The 15,505-nt window shown below is 39.1% G+C and overlaps 2 protein-coding genes across 3 annotated transcripts; one reads left to right on the top strand and one right to left on the bottom strand.

Moving 5' to 3' along the window:
• Positions 1–503: 503 nt before the first annotated feature.
• On the top strand, positions 504–3,690 carry LOC117268740 (amine sulfotransferase-like). Its single transcript, XM_033645386.2, has 5 exons — positions 504–743; positions 2,422–2,548; positions 2,888–2,982; positions 3,189–3,357; positions 3,442–3,690. The coding sequence occupies exons 1-5, from the start codon at positions 519–521 to the stop codon at positions 3,549–3,551; spliced, it is 726 nt and encodes a 241-aa protein (XP_033501277.2). The 5' UTR covers positions 504–518; the 3' UTR covers positions 3,552–3,690.
• A 29-nt stretch (positions 3,691–3,719) lies between these two features.
• eif3d (eukaryotic translation initiation factor 3, subunit D) lies at positions 3,720–11,520 on the bottom strand. Of its 2 annotated transcripts, none has more exons than XM_033645382.2 (16): positions 11,402–11,520; positions 10,179–10,304; positions 10,033–10,078; positions 9,444–9,580; positions 9,254–9,339; positions 9,039–9,111; positions 8,424–8,545; positions 8,211–8,343; positions 7,949–8,096; positions 6,613–6,743; positions 6,194–6,279; positions 5,857–5,986; positions 5,083–5,225; positions 4,445–4,637; positions 4,256–4,349; positions 3,720–3,830 (listed from the first exon to the last, which is right to left on the bottom strand). In XM_033645382.2, exons 2-16 carry the CDS (start codon positions 10,299–10,301, stop codon positions 3,817–3,819), a joined length of 1,659 nt encoding a protein of 552 aa, XP_033501273.1. In that variant the 5' UTR covers positions 10,302–10,304; positions 11,402–11,520; the 3' UTR covers positions 3,720–3,816. The 2 variants fall into 2 exon arrangements, with proteins under 2 accessions (XP_033501273.1, XP_033501274.1); XM_033645383.2 differs by having other exon boundaries at positions 8,424–8,539.
• Positions 11,521–15,505: the final 3,985 nt, after the last annotated feature.

Genomic DNA, 15,505 nt, shown 5'->3' with positions numbered 1-15,505 from the left:
TAGCAAACAACAACCAAATCAAACAGGCCAAAGCCCAACATTTGTCTCTGTTTCTTCCTGGTTTAAAGATACAGTTGTCACTCTGCTGGCCCTCCTGTGATCTGCATAGATATGCATATGCACAAATATGCACTCCTATGTTCAAAATTTACAAAAAAGTCTTCAATATTCAAAATTATGCAACTATATATAAAACATGCTCCGTATTTTCACAGATTAATAGTCAGACTTGAGAGGGTTTTAAAGCATTTAAACATCAACACTTCACCTCTGTGTGATTCAGAAGTAACATGGAACAGATCAACGACTATCTCTTCAGGTATAAAAACTACAATTTTGGCGCTGGTTACACAACTCCAGAGCACATCGATTCACTCCAGAGCTTTGAAATTCGAGATAGTGATGTATTCCTCATCACATATCCCAAGTCAGGTGAGTGAGACAAACTCTTCATCACATTATTTGCTTTAACTGGGAACAGATTTACTGATCAGGTATGATGTCTCATAACTCAACATATGCCCCCCCACCCCACAGGTACTATATGGACTCAACAGATCATCATCTCCATCTGTGAGTTAGACGGGGGTCTAAATAAATATCCAAACAACATGGAGCAAATGCCATGGCTGGAGTTTCAGGGGGGTCGAGAAGATTACGCTCTGCGACCCTCTCCACGGCTCTTTTCCTCTCACCTCACCCCATCTCTCATGCCTCCAGGACTGAAGGACAAGAAGGCAAAGGTCAGTGTTTTATGAAAGTCCAAAACAGTAAAATCTCTATATTAACACATTAATACTGTACATTTTTATACATATTAATATCTACTGATTACTATTCATTTCATATATATTCTGAATATTATTTTGTACTGCATGTTTAACTCAATCAATCATTTATTTGTCACATGAAGTCTACACAACTCCAGTGAGATGCGATCCTGTCAGCTCTCTTGATCCAACGTACATTTTGTGCCTGTGGTGGTGGCATGGGTGGCATTGATGAAACTGCTGCAGAGCCAGCTCAAAACTGCTAGATTACTGTTCAACTAACAGTCCCAAACCTAAAGATATTTAATCCATTTAGATCCCTGTTCATTCCAAGGGACATAACTTTTCTAGGATGTCTAGATCTATGATTGCTGTCATCTGAGTCCACCCAAATGCAAGGACTTATATGATGGGATGTCTATAAACTAGTCACAGTGTTCCACCTTATCTGAAGTGGACTGCAGTAGAGCCACGTCCCCATTTTAACAAGCGTGGCCTACAACATTTGTCCCAGCTGCAGCCTACCGTGAGGCAAGGAGGAAGTAAACATGAGATGTTATATTACTTACACATCAAAATATCATATGAAAGATTTCTAGCTCTTACTCAGGACTTTTCCAAATATATCTGTCCATGGGAATAGACAATGGACCAGAGTGTCACCAGACAATGAAAAAGGGAAATACTTTTCTGATTTGATTTGCTAATAATACATTCAGCATCCTTTTGATTATGTCCACAGAATATTAATCTCAGGAGCTTTTCAACATGCTGTTAGTGGGAGATACTTCAGAAATTAAATATATTTTGAGTGGTAATGAGGAAAACAATGCAAAATTATATGCAATGTGTTTTAAAGCATCACTTAATTCACTGACACATGTTAACCATTCATGAAATGATAATAATGATAATTATTCTTTTAAATAAAAGTAATTTCCTGACCATTTATTACAATTTTTCTTAATAGGTGGTTTCTGTGTTACAAGTCTTTGTCCTTTGGAATGGATGAAAAAAAACACAACAACACATGATTAAGTATCTTAATCAAAACAAAAACTGGTTAATTATATATTCAATTATTTATTATTTTTATTTAATTAATTAAGTATCATTTAATAATTAATTATTTTGTGTATTTAAAGTAGAAAGCCACCATTACAATATTTTTCTCTTTGGAGCATAATTGGGTTTTGAACAGGTTAACGAGATGAAACAATCACCATGTTTGGCATTTCTTTCAAAAATTGCTTTACTAACACAGTTAGTTGCTGATTCATTTTCTGTCAATTGACAACGCAACTAATGAAGTTGTATTTACAGCTGTAATTATGAGATACAAAGACAAGGTGGTGAAATATGTTAAAACTTTCCTAAACAAACAGAGAAACACAGTGGAAATCTTGGCTTACTAAAATTATAAGATTATTGGTTAAATGACAATAACTAAACATGTGATTTCCTAATAAAACATTTGTGATACACATTCAAAGTTTGTGAATCAGTGATTGTTTTTTCCAGCAGGAATGGGCTTCTATATTTAGTATGTGCCTGAGCTAAGATTCAAAGTGTGGTGTGAGTGGAGTTTAGCATCAATGAGAGGACATATTGGTTTCAACTCTGGGATGACTGATGTTTGTTTTTATGTCAGATTATCTATGTGATGCGGAATCCAAAGGACAACATTGTCTCCTATTATCACTTCAGTTTAAACTCTTCTTTCCTGGAGACTCCTAAGAGCTTTGAGGACTTCCTTGAGCAGTATCTGGCAGGCAACGGTAAAGTACCTGGTAATCATCTGATCGTGAAGACCTGACTATTGAAAGTTTTTTTAAATACATTTGTATGACCTGCTTTACCAGTTCCCAACCTTTTTTTCTTCAGGGACCCCTTTTCTATCATTGAGCAATCCAGCAACCATCTTTATAGCATACTGTATCATAAGGTTTTACACTATAGCATCTTTATGGCACACTGTGCTGTGATTTTTTTTTTTACATTTTATAAAGTTGTGTTTGCACTACTCTTTGTACTGTGGGGTTCATTTGTATACTGCTGCTGTGACATGCACATTTCCCCTCTGAGATAAATTATCTGTCTATCCATCCATCACACAGTTGGAGCATCGTCCTGGTTTGACCACATCAGGGTGTGGCACTCAATGAGAGACCAGTACAACATTCTCTTCCTGACCTATGAGGACATGATTTTGGTAAGATGTGGTTTCAATGTGGTTGTTCAGCATTTTCATTTAGCTTGGACTAAAAGATGGTGTGGGGAGGGGATGCATTTCAAATTCATTTAATACTATTAATTAAAAAGAGCCATGTTAATTTGAAAAAATAACCCTTTTAAAAAGAATGCATTCTTTGTCAGTGTTTTAACTTGTTGTCTGTTGGGCCTCTGTTTCTCTTTTAGGACCTGAAGGCAGCAGTAACTAAGATCTGCACTTTCTTGGGGAAAAACCTGAGTGAAGCAGCCATTGAGGAAGTTGTAGAAAAAGCTACGTTTAACAACATGAAGAAAAACTCTAAAGCCAACTATGAGTTTGTACAAGATAAGGTGCAGAAAGACTTCATGCGCAAAGGTAACGTAACATAACTGCAGCTCATGTGCAGAAACATTTAAACAGATATCAAGTCCAGTTTGTTTTTCTTTTCATTCATTACAGGTAAAATTGGTGACTGGAAGAACACCTTTACTGCCGCTCAGAGTCAAAGAGTTGATCAAGTTCTTCAGGAGAGACTCGGTGATATGTCTCTGAAGTTCATCTGGGAATAAGCAGAGCAGCCACACAAACCTCCTGTTTAAACCTGAGATCCCCAAAATTCATTGACACTGTGTGTCTTATGCTTACAATATCTGCAGGAGCTAACTATAACTGTTGATATGCAACACAATAAGGCTTTATAACCCATGTTTGGAGAAAAAAAATGAACACGTGAACAGTTGGCCAATTTGCTGTCTTTATTGAATGTCAAAATGAGTTAACTTGTGTTTATGTATGATGAAGGCTTCCTTTGGTCACTGTAACTGACTCCACACTTCAGTTGTCTTCATCTAGAGTGAGAGAAAAGAAAACATGTTTTATTAGTAAACAAAACAGGATTAATGTGAAGACTTTTCTAAGAAACAGGTTTTGTGAGTTACTCGATAGTTGCTGTATTCCAGATCGGATGTGGTTCAGGAATTTATTCAGCCAAGTTATCCTGATAACTAAAAAAAACTGCTTCTTAGAACAGAGTCGTGGATTTATTTTCCAGACTTGAATTATTAATTTGATATATTGCCCTGCCCTCAAGTGAATAAAAGTTTAATGCAACCTATGGATGGATGGGAAAACTCTGAAAACAACATGGTGTTCAGTGTTACTGAAACATTGATCCCTACAGAATTAAACCATCAGCCTGCTGCCAATGCTCAAACTGTACATTACATTAAAGTACTTTACATGTAGGAATAAAAACTAGCAATAACTGGATCACCTTCTTCCTCCTCATCCTCTTCATCTTCCTCTTCCTCCTCCTCTTCATCAGAGCTGAAGGTCCCATCGGGCAGGCTGTACACCCGAATCACTTGCTGTTGACACAAACACAAAAAATATCGATCCGTCAGCTGAACAGTTTTTTCTGAATCCTTGTAGCACAAAGCTTGAACAGAAACTGACGGCTCACCTTGTTGGGGTCCTTGAGGATGAGGTACTTGCCCTCGTCCAGCTTGCGGCAGATGTCGATGACGCAGCGGAGGATTCCCCAGGCGTTCTCCATGCTCAGGTTGATCTGGCTGGCGAACTCGTTGGGTTTGAACTGCTGGGTTCCCAGGATGACGTGACGAGCAGAGTCCTTTACGTGGTACCTCGACACGTACCTGAAGGGCACACGGTGATGCAACGACACAGTCAGTCCAAGCTTTGACAAACTACTGCTCTGTTAGAATTTGTGCTTATTGTCTCTGTGCAAGCAACTGAATCCTTCCTTACGACAAGCAATATATGTTTGTTCTTTGTTAACTTGAATAAGTATTTCACTGGTCTCTTCATAAACTGAGCTGTTTATGCAGTAGAAAGATGGAAATGCTTCTAAAAGTGTTGCTAAATGACCAGAGAACATCAACAGACTGTATCTTTAGGAACATAACATCATTATGCTGAATGTCCTTAGTGTCTCAGTCTCACCTGCTGGTACATTCTTAGTGACTGTAAAGTAGAAGCTACTACAGATCTTGCTCATGCTACATGCTAAGATTATGATCTGTCCGAGTATGACAGGATCACTTGTGTGCGAGTGAGTGTGTTTGTGTGTGGGCTCCTCACCCCAGTTTAAGGTACTCTGACCCAGCCAGCATGGCGCAGCAGGTCCAGCGGGCCAGTTTGTAGCTGTTGTTCTTCAGCTCGGTGGCCAGGACGGCTCCTCTCTGAGAGTCCAGCTTCTGACGCCAGTCCACGCCGTTACAATGCTGGTGATGAAACAGAGCAACAAATAATTTTTAGTTTTGAAAATTACAAAAAGCAAAAGGCAGTTTTAATGAACTTTAAAAACTTTTTTATGGTTTGGTTTTTATGTCCTTAGGATCTTTTTGGGACTGCTACAGTCTCAAAGGAACTTAAATGCAGTTTCAATCTTCCCACGGTGATAACACAAGGGCATTCTGAACATCCTGGCAATTACTGGCCTCTACTGGCTTTTTGCTCACAAAGTCATTTCACTGTCTCCCTGCTGTTATGTCACGTTCACTTTGAATCTGTTTGCTGAGGTCACGACTCCTCTTGTGAGGACAAACAGAATATGGACTAATGGATATTTATCTTGAAAAATAAACACTAATGTGGTCTCAGTGAGTTCTATGTTAAGTTCTGTCAAGATATAACTAAGCAATATTTGACTACAAGGAAAAAAACAACACTTGATCAAATAAAACGTGTTTTACAGGCCTTGGTCATCATTAGCTGTTACTTTAGCAGACCCTATGAAAATACATTAGCCATTTCGAAATGATAAAATGTATCCTGTCTGCAATTCTGGCCCTGTATTACAACCAAATTTTGTAGAATGGCCCTCCCTCTGCTTCCCCTCATGCTGCCTCTTACCCTGGAGTCCCACTCGTTGAGGGTCTTGATATTAATGAAGGACACTTCTCCGTTGGCACCAGTCATCACTCCATCGTGCTCACAGCGGACAATCAGATCAATGTCTTCCCCGAGCTTCCAGTGACGGTACCTAAAAAACAAACACGAGCCATCAGCCTGAGAGGAAGTCGTTATTAAAACATCAAATGACACTGATGTATGATAGAGAACGACAGCCAGCAGACTTTTAGTATCTTGTGCTCATAAATCGAACATTTCACACACACACACACACACACAGGCTAACAGATGTTTAATCTATGTGACTGCAAACTAAGCAGCAGGGTTCAGTGCCTACCTGTAGGCTACAGATGCCACCTCACTCTTGTCTGTATCCTCCTCCACAAATGGGTTGGAGCTGGGAAACTTGTACCGCTCTCCACCCTGAAGAAAAGAAAGGAAAAACATGACACATAATCATTAAATATACACATTTAGGAAGTTTTAGGACTCCCGTTACGTTCAAGATCCTTCAGAGAAAACTTACAGACAAACCATGAATTACTAGAGGCACCAGTTAAAGGTAGACACTTTGGGGAATATGCTTATTTGCTTTCTGATGGAATTAGATGAGAAAATTGACACCACTTTCATATCTGAATAACATAAGGTCACAGTCAGCAGATGATTAGCTTAGCTTAGCACAAAGTCTGGGAACAGAAGGAAAGAGCTAGCCTGGCTACAGGTAAAGGGATTCAATTGTTAAATTGTTCTTACCATGCGTAAACACTGCTGGCTGAAGTTGTGGTTGATGTATGTGGCCTCCATCGCAAGGTTACGAGGAGAGTTGAAGGAGTTGCCCTCATCCTGCGGCGGCTCGTTGGCAGTCTCACTCACAGTGAGCAAATCTGGGAGGAGCAGTTACAGATGTTACAGCATTACAGAAAGGTGGTAAATGCTGTGGTGGAAAAAGTATTCAGATCTTTTAGTTAAAGTATTAATACTACACTGTATAAATGCTCCACTACAAGTTAAAGTCCTCCATTCAAGACCTTGAAGTAAAAGTACATTATCAGCAAAATGCACTTAAAGTATGAAAAGTACAAGTATTCACTGTGCAGTAAATGCTCCCCATCTGTTTTTTTCTATTATATCTGATATTTTTGGAATAATATCACTACTGCATTAATGTGTATGTTGCATTTTACTGCTGTAGATTTTTAAGGTTGTGCTAATTTGAACTCCTTTATATATGAAGGAAATTTCTGCACAGCTGAAGATATGTCACATCGACTGAGCTGCAAACAGATGACAGCTAGGCAGCTTGTTGACAGCTGGCAGAAGCCGCAATGACGGATGACAATGCATTCAAGTGACTGATGACCAGTTGAATAGTAATAATAGGAATATTAATAAAGTGAACAAAATAATCATAAAGATAACCAACAACAAAAGGACATAATTATGAAAATAGCAGTGACGTAGAAATACATAGGTAATTTTACTGTCATGTATATACGTTAGAATCTATAATGTCTGCTGTTATAACTTAGGAGTTGAAGCTACATACATTAAGTAACAACAGCAAAGCTCTCCAGGTTAACCTCCATCTTTAGCAAACTTGGGGAATAGCATTTTGTTTTATCTCCAAGGTAACAGATATTTGAGGGTCAAAATTCAGGGCACAATGTTATTAGGAAATAGTATGTTGTGCATACTGCAGTACCTAATAAAATTAAAATACGTATGCGACTAAGAATGCAGCGCAGGTGTTTTCACTGTTAACATTCCACCATTAATAATAGTAGTTACTGGATGTAACCAGCCGTATGAGTACAAGAACTGTAAGGAGAGGAAGAGGGAGTGAGATGGCTCCTGGATGTGAGAGACATGAACAGATGATCGTTGTTTGTCAAATCACCGCTATAACACAGATATTTCAACGGCCAGATGTTTATAACGCAGACCTGCCGGTGCACATTCAGCCCACACTGGACACATTCATATGAATCAGCTGTCCCGTCACTCTGTCTGACGCTTTCTGCTTCATGATCAAAGATCATCCTGCCCACAAATTGAATTCAAGTCTGTGGGAAACCTCTCAGAGCCTCACCAAAGTCAGAGTTGTCTCTCTTGTCAAAGAACAGCTTGTTGCCCACTCTCTGCACGATGATGTCCCAGGAGTTGACTGAGCGTGTGCAGCACATCAAGGTGGCCAAGATGGCGTCAGTGGCAAACACATTACCCTGAGTCTTAGCCAGCTGGAAAGAGAACAAGTAAATACATTTAGTTGAAAAAGAAAGCATCAAAACAGCAACAAACTTCAGATCTATGTTGTGCTTCCTGTGCAGCTCATTATGTAAAGAACTGTGCACCTTGCGGATGACAGGATCGTCAGTGGTAGTGACGGTGTGGAAGATCCTCTTGATGCTTTTCAGCTGCTTCTCATTGCGGGTGGTGATCCGGTCAAAGGCCTTATCGTAGTACTCCAAAGCACCGCAGCACTCACTGCAGGAAACAAGAGTTCATCATCTCCTGTGTTCATTGACTTAATGACTGATGACAAAGAGCAGGTCAGTTTAACTCACATGTCAAGAGGGTCAGCCACCTCCATGTATCTCATCTTCATCAGTCTGGGGAAGTCCATCTCCTCCTTCACCTCCCAGTCGCTCCTTACCTCTACAGAGGAGTCTCTGGGCTTCAACTGCGCCTTAAAGTACATGGGCATGAAGGGAGAGAGAATGTTGGGTGAGAGGAATGTCACCAAAAACCCTCAACATAAGAATAATCCTACTTCAAGAATACAAAGATAAATTCTTTGGTCACAAAATACACTGTTTTAGTAACTTTTCATTCATATTTTAAAATCCTGGGATCAGAAACAACTTCTCAAATTACAAAACATTATCGATGAATCTACCTGTCACTTTCTAAATCAATTAGTTGTTTGCTCTGTAAAATGTCTATAATACTGAAAAATGCAGATTATAATTTTCCACAGTCTAAGTCTTATTTGTGAAGCTAAAAGCCCCAAAAAGCAGTGATTCTTTTAACCAGCTGCAACCAACTAATCTTTATTTTTACTTGACAAATGGCAAAAACAAGGAATTGATTATCAAAATAAATGCAGATATTTTGGTTGAGATAATCAGCTTATTGTTGCAGCTCTGATCTAGTAATAAAATAGAATAACTGAACAGAACCTGGGATTTCTGGTCCCACTTCTGACGGACTCCAAACTGCTTCTGGAACTTCTTCTGCAGACGCATACGATCCCTGAACAAAAAAAAAATTGTGGTTAAACTGTCTTTACAACACGACTAGCTGTCAACGCACAATATGGAGAAGGGATCTCATACTGGGAACCAAATTAAGACACACTTGACAGAATATCAGATAAAAACAGGAGATTTCTCACCTCTCCTTTTGCTTGGCGCTCTTCGGGAGCGTCTGCATGTTGAACTGAGTCAGGTTCCTGCGGTCCTTGTCCCTGCGCAGATTCCTCTGTTGCAAAAAAACAAACATTATGTTAGGGGGCGTTACATTTTAAATCAAGAGGGTGAAATTCGGTGTTCGCTGTGTTTGTGGTTCTTTGTGGTCTGTTGTACCTGAGCAAACCTCATGCGGTTCCTCTGGTAGGCTGTCTTCTGCGTCTTGGCGGTGTCCACCAGCTGGAAGCTCGTCTCATCCTCCTCATGAAAGTAAGCATACTGACTACCGCCTCCGAACTGAGAGGAATACTTATCTGAACACAAAAAACAACAACACAGAATTGCGTAAGAAATCAACTTGAAACATGTGATAATTACCAATAATGTTTTAAAGGTTTTACATTTTCCATTAAACATAATAGAAAGCATATATGTTTCAAATTGCAGTTAAATACTTTGAATCCAATGTAAATAAATGAGTTTTGCATTGCCTGTTATTTTAATATCTAGTGCCTCAGTCTGAGACATTTTCATTTATTACAATGATATCTTTAAATACAGAAAATGCCTGTGGCCATTGATCTACTTGACAGCCAGCTACATTTAAATAGTGTATGTCCAGTCTTCCAATGTGAGAGTTCATGTGTCCAGACCTTTAAATCAATCTGATTTTCAACTGAATTACCACACAGACATTTTAATTCAAAACTAATAAACAACTTTTTTTGGGTGGAGGTAAATCTGGGTGGGCAGCTGTCTCACTCACTTGTGTATCTCTTATCTTGGTAAGTTGCTCCAGTCCAGTCAGCAACCTGACAGAGAACAAACAGTGTGAGAAAAACTGACAACATCTTGGTTCTTTCAGTCGAAAAAGCAAATTAGCAAAGCAAAGTATTTAATGAGAAAACAAACCTTTCCCAGACGGTCTCCTTTGCTGAAAGGCTGGTAGGGCATGTCTTTAAACTTCTCGGGGACTGCACATGGACCCCATCCAGATGGATTGTCCTGGATCACAGGGGCATTGAACTTCGCCATGACCTGAAGTCAGGATGAAAAAGACATTTCTGTGACTAACAGTCTCCTAACATTATGTCTGGATTGAAAAAAAAAGTTTGCAGTGTTAAGAGTCTAAACATGTACAGGGTCTCAGGCAATGAGCAGCACTGATTTCTCCAGCAATGCACTACAATAAATAGGCACTGATCAGCTTGCGCAGTGGGCTAGTCATCATTGACCCCTAAACATACAACATTAAATTAAATGGTAGTAAGAGTAACTTTGTGAATTTGCTCGATGCCAAATTGACCTTACTGGTCCATAACAGTAAAGGAGAGTAGCTCTAATACGAACAAAGCAAATACAAAGCTTTTGTTTTTCATGTTTGTGAGCTTTTGTAATGCTCCTAGCACCTCTCTTTCACGATCACACTGGACTAACCACACAATACATGCGTATAGGATGCCATTTATGAGAATACATTGACTACGTCTGTTCATCAATAAGCCTGGCAGTCGGTCGACTACGACAAAATGTAGTGTTATATTCCGTGGTTGAAGGAGTACTCAGATCCTTTACGTAAGTAAACATATGAATAAATGTCAGACAAATGTAGTGAGGTAAAGACTTAGTTGCACGACACTCAAAAACTCAAAGTGCCAGTGCCTCAAATTTCTGCTTAAGTACAGTACTTGAGTAAATGTACTTAGTTGCTTTCTATTACTAGTGTCCGGTGAACGTAACTAAACTAACTGCATCTATTATCGATCAGCGGCACCAGCTGACATCTGGCACTACAAGCTAACATTAGCATGTATCTTCACTTGTACCGTCACATGCTAACTGAATAAGCTAACACCTAAAGAACCTCGCTGGGGCACAACACTGGTTTATATTTCGTATATTAATCAGAGCAGGAGAGCTCAACTGTTGTGTTTGTCGTTACTTTCCCCAGCTCTAACTCAGCTAGCTAACGGTGGCTAACGCTACTCATGTCGCCAGGTGGCCGCGCTAGCAAGGGTAAGCTAACTTGGGAGCAGGACACATACACGTACACAGGACACCCTACTGTTAATCTTCAGACACAAGTGAAAATGGCGACTTTTCATACATCTGTTCATATTTTTCTGTAATCTTACCGTGAGTTATGTAACACCTTATCGGGATTTTTAATCCAACCGGTCTTCAACTGTGTAAGTCCCCGACCGAGCGCCGGTGTGAAAGGAAGTGGCGAGTTGGCGTAAAGCGGAAACTGGCTCCTGCCGTAAAACGACAACAACTGTCGTTAATGCATAACTTCAGAAATACCAGCGATGCTCTATCTCTGTAAAAAGTTCATCCATCCAGAATCACCAGGTTTTGTCTTTGTTTTGTTTGTTTTTCTTAACTTCCTTTATTCAATTATCATAAAAAATATACAAAAATAAATACAGTTAATAACAAGAATAACAAATGCATACAGTTAATAAGAAGAAGAACAAAAAACAAAATGGCTACATGTAGCCAACTTAAAACTTAATGAGAGTTTTTAAAGGCATTGTAAATACCATAGTCCTGATAGCTCTCTGATTTGTCCGTCCTTTTAGTGTTTCAAATTACAGTTTTAGTGATTGATGTGGTTGATATTGGGTTTCCTTTCAGACCAGTTGCATTTATGGATGCAAAACAATATAAGAAGATTCAAAATAAACTGAATAAACTGACTTCTGTCCATAACATTTTTTCCCCAAACATGATGCTGTATTTTAAAATACTTTGGTGAGTTTTGTGGCATGCTGAAAGGTCACACGCATGATGATAATGTATGTGTACCTCTGGATAAAAAGTTATGGACTTCATAATTTGTGGTAGGTTGGATTTTACAAAAGTGTCTTTACAGCTGGGGCTACAGTTTAGTGAAAGTAGCAGTGTAGGCCATACAGGTGATTTGTTATGAATTTTCAAAGTTTTTAACTTGAAACAGTCACTGAAGTGCCACCATCAGAACCGTTGGCCCCTAATTCCTGCTTAGAAAGTTAGATTTCCTCAGGAGGAGAAGGAGAATACTGGCAAATACAAGAGGTACTGGCTGCAGAGCTGCCTGGACCCTAATGTATCAATATTTGTTTTAGATTGCAGAGTTATAGTTTCCAAATGTGATCACTAGACAACAGAGAGACGAAATTAAAATAATAATGTCATGATTTTTATGATTATTATGTCAGTTTGTTGTTTTTTTCATAGTTTTCATTTGAAAGGACTTAATGGCAGTGCTACAATACTATCATGTGCAGCTTTACATTGGGCCTTGGTGTAATGTCTCACTGGAGGGCAGCAAACGCTCATAATGCTAAATACACTCATGTAAAGTCAATATCACCAACGTCAGTACATTATGATCACTGCTGCAAAGGAGTGATATCAAACTATAAAATAGCGACAGAAAAACCTGTGAACTGTGTACATTTTACATTTTTATATACTGAGACACTGCACAGCCTATCTACACACTGCACCAATGCCTACACACTTCTAATTTTTTTAGCTTTGATCTTTTATATGCCTTTGTTCTTTTGTTATTTACTTCATTTCTTATTATTTCTTGCACATTATGTAGTAAAACAGCCTATAATGAACAAATGGTCAACAGAGCAGGAGTTAAACAATTTCCTTAAAGGTTCACCGTGTATGATTTAGGGAGATATGTTGGCAGAAATGGAATATGATGTAATAAATATGGAATATGATGTAATAAATATGTTTTCTTTAGTGTATAATCACCTGAAAATAAGAATTGTTGTGTATTTGTGACCTTAGAGTGAGCCGATTATATCTACATAGGGACTGGGTCCTTGTCTACAGAGTCTGTCATGTTTCTACGGTTGCCCAGAACGGACAAAGCAAACACTGGCTCTAGATAGGGCTATTTACGTTTTCGCATAATTCACCATAATTAGAAGCCCCTCCATGACGAGAGCATTAGAAAAACTGATTTTTTATTTTTTTTGTACGTAAAACTGCTTTATTCTGTGTTTTTACCAGTTTAAATTGCCAGAGTTGCAAGAGTTTCTGAAACAGAGAATATGTTGGAAACATAAAGAGGTCAGAAGAATATTCTGTTAACACTGAATGACAGTAAGTAAATGAAATGCTACAGATTAAATTGTGCAGGAATAATGTGTGTAGTTGATCTCATTAGGGATATGCACATATTTCCCACCTAACGCTATAATGCCAGAAATAAAACAATCAAAACACTAAGATATTTGGAAAACTGGAAAAATGCAACTGCACAGCAGCAGTGACTTGAGATTGTCTCAACCTTCCATCAGCAGAGTGATCACACTAACAATGACAACACTGTCACAGTCAGCAGTTTATTCATTTCCACTGGGTGTCCACACCTTGCAGGCTCACAAAAGGGTGTGTCTCTGACAACCAATCACATCTGTTAAAAGAATGCATTACACCTAGCAACAGGGTCAACCAGAGTAGGACCCTACAATACCAGAGTGAGGACACTTCCACTGACTCTTGTGGTATGTTGAAGTTAAGCCTCACGCGCCCTCTAGTGGGGCATGAGGGCATTACCTTTCCGACCAGAAAACCCATTCACTTACAGTATGTCTGACACGGACTTGCTTGTAAGTTGATGAAAACTGCCTTGTTTTTACTTTTAGATGTCTTGGTCATATTAAGTCATGCTTATAATTTGTTTATTTCAAAATCTAGAGAGTAACATTATGGTAGACAACTGTTTGGTTTTTTTACCTGTAAACGGGTCAATGATGCTCATATTACGGTAGATTATGGTAGATTATGCTTGTAGGTTTGCTTGACTTTGGAAACGCACAAGAATTCCTGGTCGGCAGCAATGCAGAAATACTGAAGTTCAGTCAGTTCTTGGTCAGACATGCAACGTGCTATCCTGCCACTAGAGGGCACGTGACCAACTTTTTGCTTGACCAATGTGTGTCGCTACTCTGGTATTGTAGGGTCCGAAACCAGATCTCCATACTAAGGTAAACGTTTCTATCCCTTCCTTGCTCAGAGTTGCTCTGAGAACTTAATAGGAGCTCTCTTAGAGTATTCTCAGAATGTTTGTGAATATGGCCCCTGGATCTTAAGTTATCAGAGAAACACATTAACAGGTGCTGGGCCAGCGGCCGTCCCTGACCCGCCCCTTACAGTGTCTGAGGGACACTCATTTGTAATATGAAACTGCTTTAATCTGTGTTTTTACCAATTCAATAAATCCCTGGGTCCATTTGTTCTGGATTGGAAGAGACAATTTGGCTCATTGTTGAAACATGCTGAATGTCTAGACCAGAGATAAGGTGAGCACACATTAGCAGGTAGGCTCCCAACAGCTTTGGAGAAACACTGATTTGTAATGTGAAACTGCTTTATTCAGTGTTTTTGCTTATTCTAATCATCTGGTCCGTTTGTTTTGGCGAGGAAGAGACCTCTTTACTACACACTAGAAATAATGATCTTGTTTTTAAGCGATAACTGTGGATTTTTTTTTTGTTTTTGTTCAACAAATTAGAGAAAGCAAGTTGGATTGAGGGAGTTTTACTAGAATGTGGCCTTGCCGATTTAAGAAACAAACATGGCTGCATAGTGCACCGTGCAGCCTGTGGATGTTTATGAGTGTGTGGTGTTTTCATCCTTGCATTTTCCTTACACTTGTTTTACACAGGAGATTAAAAACATACTCAAGCTTCATAACAAGTCAGTGCATTTTAATTTGCCTTTTGAACACTAAGTTATACAGGTGATGAGGCAGTACATACCTTACTCACAGTTGTGTCCTCAGAAGTGTACATCGGAGACACCTCTCTGTGAGTGATTCCTCTTTATCGGAAGGATAACTGAACATCACTGATGATCTCTGCAGTCACTCATCAGGCCTCCAGTGTGTTTTACAAACTAATCTCTGGATCTAATTGAGATGACGTTCACGCACTACAAAGGTCAGGAAATCTGATTAATATACATTCACATGTCTGTCTGTGTGATGAATGCCAGATACACACAGTGCAGATATTCCACAGGGGGGTTGGTTTTCAGGTGATAAATGATGATGCTATCTTTGCACATCTGGTCACACATCATTTCATGGACTATTTCCCTGATTGTAACTGCATATTAACGACTATAATCTCAGTGTAAGTTGGGCCATTTTAAACATTTTCTACGTTCCATCATTACCTGGCAGCTGTGCTGTGACTCATATCAAACACACCCACATGTCGTCATTC

The sequence above is a fragment of the Epinephelus lanceolatus genome, chromosome 18, assembly GCF_041903045.1.
Source record: "Epinephelus lanceolatus isolate andai-2023 chromosome 18, ASM4190304v1, whole genome shotgun sequence".
Taxonomy (NCBI): domain Eukaryota; kingdom Metazoa; phylum Chordata; class Actinopteri; order Perciformes; family Serranidae; genus Epinephelus; species Epinephelus lanceolatus.
This window is presented reverse-complemented; position numbering and strand designations above follow the sequence as displayed.

Coding starts and splice junctions, on each gene's coding strand:
- eif3d (XM_033645382.2), bottom strand. CDS start 10,301: ATGGCGAAGTTCAATGCCCCTGTGATCCAGGACAATCCATCTGGATGG. Junction 9,581..10,032: donor CCAAGATAAGAGATACACAA/GTGAGTGAGACA, acceptor TTTTGTGTTCAG/ATAAGTATTCCTCTCAGTTC. Junction 9,112..9,253: donor AGCGCCAAGCAAAAGGAGAG/GTGAGAAATCTC, acceptor TTTTTTGTTCAG/GGATCGTATGCGTCTGCAGA.
- LOC117268740 (XM_033645386.2), top strand. CDS start 519: ATGCCCCCCCACCCCACAGGTACTATATGGACTCAACAGATCATCATC. Junction 2,549..2,887: donor GCAGTATCTGGCAGGCAACG/GTAAAGTACCTG, acceptor TCCATCACACAG/TTGGAGCATCGTCCTGGTTT. Junction 2,983..3,188: donor CCTATGAGGACATGATTTTG/GTAAGATGTGGT, acceptor TTTCTCTTTTAG/GACCTGAAGGCAGCAGTAAC.